The 8347-nt window shown below is 43.0% G+C and overlaps 1 protein-coding gene across 1 annotated transcript; it reads left to right on the top strand.

The window, feature by feature from the left end:
• The first annotated feature begins 7636 nt into the window (after positions 1–7636).
• Positions 7637–7981, top strand: LOC135713180 (histone H2B-like). Its single transcript, XM_065236292.1, has one exon. The coding sequence runs from the start codon at positions 7637–7639 to the stop codon at positions 7979–7981; it is 345 nt and encodes a 114-aa protein (XP_065092364.1).
• The last annotated feature ends 366 nt before the right edge of the window (positions 7982–8347 follow it).

Here is an 8347-nt window from a genome sequence, read left to right as displayed (position 1 = left end):
ATTCTACTAGAAAAATGTTTTTCCAATCGCTTTGGTACCTTGGGAAATTATGTAGGGAACATCTAGGACTATTTGGGAAAAAAATACACTTAAAAACATTTCACAAAATAAAGGCAATTTTATTCAGTTATTTCATAATATCATAACGTAGGTATAATAAACGAATTAAATGAGAATATATAATAATTGCTTAAAAATGCATATTCAAAATCGGGTGCCGAAAATTTGAATATCCTCAAAGACAAGTGTCCGAAGTTTTAATCTTGGTAGTCCTAGTTAAATAACACTTTTATTCGCAAATGTTTGATATTAACTTTTAAATATCATCTTAGATAGCTCAACTAAAGGATACTTCAGAAATGTAAAGCAAAACCTTTTGTGAACAGCAAAAAATAATTTTTAATATTACATCCACTTAAATCATGTTGAAAATCTCATGTAATTTTTATGGCGACAAAAATAAAAAAATGCAGCAAAAGCAGCGTAATGCCAGTTCATGCACTGTATTAATGATAATTATGTCCTTTTTGGCAAGTAATATTGCACCATATTTTCGATTGACGTGCATCCACTTTGATGTGATGTTAAAATTATTTTTTTGCTGTGTGCAGCACATTCCTTAAGTGTCCGAAACATGAATCAGAACGGTATCTCGCGCTTTAAAGTTGCCTCACTAGTTTCGACATTCCATGGTGTACTTATTGAACCACTTTTTAGCGTAATGCAATACATAGGAGTGAAATAAAAAAAACCACTCCACTTGTTCGCATTGATTTGACTAAGAAGAAAGATAACCGTCACGTTCCAAGTATTGGCTTGCCTACTTTCGATTTCCTTTTATATTATTCGTGAAGATTTCATAACACTGTGTCATGCCACATATTTCGGAGCGCTATTAAACTCATCCGGTGTGGTTAAAAAATCGGCTTGCGGCGGACGTTCTACGTTCGGAAGATGGGATGAGAAATGTTAGGTTGAGGAGGACGTCGGCAGGCAGTGTGGCGTGCTTGTAAGGCAACATCAATACCCAGAAGAACCACGAGCGGACCATCGCAAGAGAAGCTTTTTAAAGCTTTTGAAATACGGCAACAAAGAAGTACTAAATTGGTGTGCTCTGCTGTTGAGCTAGCCACTGATCCATTCTTCGTTGTTTGCAAACAAAACACTCGAGAAAAATACTCGAGCATTCATTTTCCTGGGTGTCGGATACTACTGGTGCTTCCACTCTTGACAGCAGAGAAATTACGACGGAAAGACAGAGTTTTACCACCCAACCGAAGCTTGCTGCAACAGCCCTCTATATTATTCGGCACACTCTTCTTGCCCAATTGTTGAAACAACGCTAAGGATCCATGTGCTGGTTGGTGGTACGGCGAAGGAGAAAGTGATTCCCGGGAAGCAATGAAGTAACTCGCATAAATTTCTGGTTAAAATTTTGGTGCTTTGCAAACCTGCGGTGCGAAATGAGATTTTATCTTGTTATTGAATTAAATTGAAACTAAACTGGGTTTTTCGAGAGGGGAAATCTTGCTAAACGATGAAAACGCCTTCTTGTAGGAATGGAGCAAATGCAACCCATAAAGTGAGCTGAGAGATGACTTGAATTTTTGGCTACCACTGCAAACAATTACAGGGGTGGAATTGAAAAAGGTTTAGTTTTATATATATATTTATTCTATGAAAATCCAACAAATTGTTACCTGTTAGATTTTAAAAATTTGATGATTATTAAATTACAAACTTAATTCTAACTTCATGGATAACCATCAACTTCTTAAGCTCTTATTTGCGATACTACCAATACATTATTAATTGAAATTTTATGGCATTATGGGGCATTTTCAAAGAGTGGAATCATTACTCTGAAAAACGGTCGGCTTGTAATGAATTTCAATACACAATTGATATCAAAGTTCGAAACGGCAAGCAGCTATAAAAATGTTTTTGTTTTTTTTATCGAAAAATATAATGGAATAAATATATCTTCTATTACCCCATCTGTATCTTCAGTCACCCGCTTTGCCTTATCCGTCTATAGATGGAATGTTAAAATCAGCCATTTTACCAGCAGCGAGTCTATTAAAGATTGATGCATGATGCATCCCTCTGCATGGAACTTTATTTACTCGAGTATGTAAAAAGCATTCATCTCCTCTCTGGATGTAAAATGATTGAAAGCCACATGGAGTGCAGCTGCATTTTTACGGTCGAAAGCGAGTGAAAAAGGCCGAATCAACGTTTCTTTGTTGAAGTCTGTCAGAATAGTTGACAATCAAATTTGAATGTAAAAAATATCATTAATTTTCTTTTATTATTGCATCACTTCAAATCCGCTGCATGTGTCGTCATCGTCGGTGTCAGTTCAGTTTCCGTTCATCATACATTTTCCGCCTCGAATCAGCTCCATTCATCATCTTCATTTTTGCGCGTTTGCATTGCGTCGTTGGGATATAGTAAAGCGCTCACGTTTTTGTCCCTCTTAGAGCGGTCTTTTTTTTCGGATCCATGTAGTGAGCGATTAATTGTTGAATGAGTCACACGAGCATCAAGGTGGCTGAATCTACGAGTAGACTCGGGTTGTTTGACGCTTGTTGGAATTGTATGGTAATAAAACTGCTACACAACGAAGGCCTTCTACTTACACTAGGCTATTGGTGGTTATTAACCTTAGAGTTGCAACTCGTGGGGCGTCTTTGCATGTCATGGATTATTGTGTCAATTTGTTTAGTAAAAATGTTTTCTTTGAGAAAAACGACTGAGTTTATCTTTTTATACACGCGTGGTAGAATAATTCAAGTTTTACAGATGGGTGGCACTGAAATAAGATGGAATCGGATGTATTGATTTTTTTTCCTTGATTTGTTTTCCGTCGATCTTGGTTTTACTTTCTGAGCACCAATGCTACCGACGCCAGGAAGGCAGCTCCCACACCTGGACCCTACCTATCGACCCATCAACTCATTAACCGGGGACCAACGGCTTTACTTTAACGGCGCCGGTGGTGTAGTGGTAAGCGTGATTACCTCTCACCCCAGCAGGCCTGGGTTCAATCCCAGTCGGCGCCGCCGGGATGTTCTGAGGCATAACATCTCTGATCACGCCTTCCTTCGGATGGGAAGTAAAGCCATTGGTCCCCGGTTCATGAGTTGATGATGGGTCGATAGGTAGGGTCCAGGGAGCTGCCTTCCTGGCACGTCGGTAGCATTGGTGCTCAGCACGGAAAACAAGATCGACGGAAAAAAAACAAACCAAAGGAAATAAAAAAAAAAAAACAACGGCTTTACTTCCCTTCCGAAGGAAGGCGTGATCAGAGATGTTATGTCTCAGAACATCCCGGTGGCGTTGACTGGGATTGAACCCAGGCCTGCTGGGGTGAGAGGTAATCATGCTTACCACTACACCACCGGTGCCGCTAATCGGATGCATTGATGTTAAATAACTTACATGTTATCGCTTGTTAAGAGATGTTCTACTAGTAGTAAAATTTCGTTTATTTCTATTTATTATGATTGTACATTGATTTGACATTTCAATTAAGTCATCTTTGCTCAATTGGATATTATAATTTAATATTTGCGTTTGTCATCTAGTTTACAGAATACCCCTTGAGGGGTGTGTTTCGTTTTATTGAAAAATGTAATAACCTACCTAACTACGAGTATAACTTAACCTAACGTGCTAGATCACGTATGATCTCATGATCTGATCTCAGACAGGTGTCTCTAAACCTTTCCAAGAAGACCGTTCTTCGCTCTTACAGAGACTGAAGACCAGCCAGGCGGTGGACCTCAGAGTTTCGCGTCCATGGAGGACTGTTTAGGATCATCCTAAGGATCGTGTTTTGGATGTTTGTTTCCCGGGTCAGTTGGTGAACGGTCAAACTGCTCCTCGAGTAAGATGTTGTTTTCATCGGCAGATGTTAGAAGCCGGCTGTAAATTACCCCTTAAGCTTGGACAACCCTGATAGAAGGCTGCTGGGTCGGTAACTTGAAGGAGATGAAGGATCCTTCCCAGGTTTCCGGATGGGTATGACTTTACCTAACTTTCAGCACGAAAAGAAGTAGCCAAGTCGGAGGCACTAATTGAAAATCAGTGCCAGAGTATTAAAAAATCTGAAACTCTGACAATCTTAAACTGAATCTGAAATTGAGTTGATTGAGGATGTTGTCGGAACCTGGGGTCATCAAATTTTTGGATGATTTGATATAGGCCAAAAGTTCGTAAGCTGTGATCTTGGATTTTTCAGGAAAGATGTTGGGAATCTGATGGAGGTTGGCTGCGTTTTCAGCAACTGCCGCCTTCTGTGGACTTGTGCTGTTCTGTCCGAGATTGTGGGAGGTGACAAAGTGTTGACCTATCACTGCATCCTTCTCTGCAGGGGTTATCAGATGAACCACTGAATCGATTCAGCGGTATCAGTGGTGGAATGGGCATTGGATTATTTTTAAGAATTTTGGTAATCACAAATCTGGGAGAGAGCGGATCTTAGTCGTTTGGTAAGGCGATTGCAATTGGTCTTATGAACAGGCAGACCAGAGCGTTGGTACTGCCTTCGGATGGTGTTTAAAATTTTTTGGTAGCTCTGCGAAGGTTCCGAGTATTGCTCACCTGTCTGGATACTGGCACGTGTTGTTCCCTGTCCCGGGATATTGCCTCTTCGATGGATTGCATACACCGGTCAACGTCTTCGGACGTCTCCGGTTGGACATCGTAGGCGAAGGTTGTGTCGACGCAGTGTTGATATTGATCCCAGTTGACACGATGGTAGTTGCGCCGTAAAGCTTCGAATCGGGTCACCAAGGAACTAACTTCGGCCACCACTGGATAGTGGTCCGAACTGAGTTCCTGGTAGCTGATAGGTTGAGCGATGTTGTTGCCCATGTTGCTGATGAAGATGAAGCGTGAATACTGGACCGACTCAACCAGATGGGAGTGTCCGGACTCAAGATGTTGTAATGCGCTTCCTGCAGGTCGTTGTTCAGGATGGTTCCGTTTTCATTGCGCCGACTGTTGCCCCAAGCTTGATGTTTGACGTTCAGGTCACCAGCGATGAAGAAGTTTTCCTGCCATCGTGTTAGCTTAGCAGGTCTGCTGCCCTGCAGGTCTGGATCACCCCTGATGTTGACTTGCTTGGGCAGTAAGCCGCAATGATGGTGATGAAACTTCCACCACTACGGCTTCAAAATTCTTCAGCAGGAAGCTCGGCAGCACCCGACCGTTGATGTTCCTCTTTAGAGCGATGGCGACTCCTCCTCTTCCGGAGCTGGTTCGATCCAGCCTCGCACGCCGAAAATCGGGAAGGAAGACGATTATATCGGGCTTCAGGTGTGTTTCGGTGCTGCAGCATGAAGCTGTTCTGTTCGGGTCCTGCAGGTGCACTGGATCATGATGACTTCTGTCACGGGTGTAACATGTTCAGCCGTTGTAAGCAGAGTGTCGTTGGTGAAGCACCTTCATGCTGTCACAATAGCCCCCGAGGTGGAGAGGTGCTCCAAGATGCAGCGGTTGCGGCATATCACTATTGAGTTGAGTTTACCGTAGTGTTATGCACCCCAGCTGTTGGCGGGACCGATGCAGTACTAGCAAAACGATTGTGGAGTTGAAGTGGTGAAAGCACCGGATTTTGGCGCCGTTGCAAGATGGCAGGAAAGTTCTGCCCGTTATTTTCTAGCACTTTTCTGCCTCTTTGTAGAGGCTTTATTGCGGATAGCAATGAATTCCGCTCGCTTCGTGCATGTCTTGCTGGTTGCCCGATGTGCTACACCACAATTGGCGGTCTGGGGTCTGTTTCCTCCAATAATTCGCAGGCATCAGGTGCATGTTGCTTGCCACAATGGTTGCAGCGGAAAGCCATGTGGTAGTTTCTCGTTCCATGCCCAAACAGCATGCAGTTCGCGCATTGAGTGACATCACGGTGGACTGGTTTATACTGCTCCCAAATCACCACGTTGTGGAAAAGCGCCCGGAAGCGCTGTAGGTTCTTCAAGCATGCTTAATTCCTTTCCAGGTGGACCAAATATAGCTGGTCACGGTACTTACGTAAAGAGTCATGACGATTCCTCTTGATGATTTGGATAGGCATGAGTCCATGTTGCTTCAATTCATCCGACAGTGTGACTGTTTCCATGTCGGGAAGGCCGCGAAAGACCGCTTTGAGCGGCTTGGTCGTCTCAATATCGTGGGAGAAATACTACACTTTTTGACGTAGGACTACGTCTTTGATTTCTATATGGAGGTACACTTTGTGAAAACTGAAAATGGAACATGTAACAAATTATGAAAGATTTTGAACTTTAATAACTCAGCTGCCCCTGTACCAATTTCAATAATTTTTTCACGAATCGATCAGGGCTACACTTACGCATCGATATCAATGCTTTTGACTATTAATCTTCAACAAGAAACTATTGAAAAAGTAGTAAATGTCAAGCATTGTCCAAAAGAGTCGAAATAATTAACAAATCCACCAATTACGTACATGCATATGCTGCTTCCCCAGCACAGTCGTCAGAGAGTAGTAAGTAGACGAAACATGTCAATATAGCATTACGACGAGGTTCGGTAGTTCAGTGGTTACCGTTTCTGCTTACTAAGCCCCCCCCCCCCCTTGCAATTTTTCACTTTGCCTTATTCTATCCCCACTAGATTTAAATAAAGAACCAATTCTGCTTTAACCGATCGCATCACTTACCACAGTGAATCCTAATTTAAAAATAACCTACCTCACTTACACTACTATCCTTCCCGAGATAGCCGTGGAGATGTAGAGGTATTCTCGGTCTCTAGTAACAACCGGACGTCGAACTAATCATCCTTCCCTCCCCAAAAGACCGGGAGGATGTGGCCGGCGCTGTGAATTGATCTATAGAATGAATTAATGTGCTTGTACATTGAAGATGGAAAGCTTATCCCATGCACCCATCTATGTAGTTCTCTGTGCAAGTGGATTAGTTGTGATCATTCACGGAGGAGCAACTACGTAGTGCACGGTCAGATAACGTTAACTCGACGGCAAACACATTCATTGATACGTTTATTGTTGTGGATGATAGAAGAGCATAGCAGAAATAGTGCGAAATAGGAAGCTATGGTCATCACAAAAGAGGAAATCGAAAAAGCGAATTGGCTTTCACCCTTCTGCTTCTAAGCCCCTTACAGTCATCGTCATAGCATCGCATCGCTTTCGGTTCTAGGGCACTTGCTGATTGAAATTTTTAGATCAGGATTCACTGTGATGCGATCAGTTGTAAGCAGCAGAAATTTCCTTCCCAACTCTCTTGTGGAATCTTTTAGTGGCTCTGAAAAGGGCCGGTTTTGATAGATTTTGACGGAAAAAATTAAGAGCGTTCACCACAAATACGAAAAGCCAGCTGAATGTCCTTTGCCATAATTGTTACACGCTTGGCGTGAATGGTGAACAGACCGACCAGATAGGTCGGTTTATTTCACTCATCGAGGGTATACTTATACCTGCGTCGAGTAGCATATTATTAATACAGGGAGGGTACAATACATACAGTGGGAAGCAAAATACTGAAAAGGGGAGGAGCTTCGCTTCTTATGCTACGGGCACAAAACGAGACACCACCGTCGAAACGACTATCAGTTATTCTCTACCGAAGCGAACAGCTAAATTATGGCACCTAAAACCAGTGGAAAGGCCGCCAAGAAGTCCGGAAGGAAGAAGAGGAGACAGCGCAGGAAAAAAAGCTATGCCATCTACATCTACAAGGTGTTGAAACAGGTCCACCCGGACACCGGAGTCTCGTCGAAGGCCATGAGCATCATGAACAGCTTCGTCAATGACATCTTCGAACGTATTGCTGCTGAGTCGTCCCGTCTGGCTCAATACAACAAACGCTCGACGATCACCTCCCGCGAAATCCAAACTGCTGTCCGTCTGCTGCTGCCGGGTGAGTTGGCCAAGCACGCTGTCTCTGAAGGAACCAAGGCCGTCAACAAGTACATTAGCTCCAAGTAAATTCGTACCATCCAAACAATCAATCTGCCCTTTTCAGGGCCACAAATCGATTTCCAACGTGAAAGAGGTGTTAGCAAAGTTCACGATAAGAAATCAGTTGATTTGCCTTATGAAATTAATATTTACAAAAAGAATAAGAGGTTGTATCCATGACACGACCGTACGGTTTTGACGTAGGACGTCTGTGATTTCTATATGGGGGTACACATTGTGAAAACCGAAAATGGAACATGAATTAATTGTGACACGCTTGGCATGGATGGCGAACAGACCGACCAGATAGGCCTCGCTGAATTCCTGTAAGGCCATTAACGGCCGAGCTCTGGAAGCGCAGATCGGTCTTGAAGTCCTGGGCGATTTCACGTA

This window comes from Ochlerotatus camptorhynchus, unplaced genomic scaffold (assembly GCF_037179485.1).
Source record: "Ochlerotatus camptorhynchus isolate MF236.1 unplaced genomic scaffold, CSIRO-AGI_Acam_v1.1 ptg000542l, whole genome shotgun sequence".
NCBI lineage: Eukaryota > Metazoa > Arthropoda > Insecta > Diptera > Culicidae > Ochlerotatus > Ochlerotatus camptorhynchus.
This window is presented reverse-complemented; position numbering and strand designations above follow the sequence as displayed.

Coding starts and splice junctions, on each gene's coding strand:
- LOC135713180 (XM_065236292.1), top strand. CDS start 7,637: ATGGCACCTAAAACCAGTGGAAAGGCCGCCAAGAAGTCCGGAAGGAAG.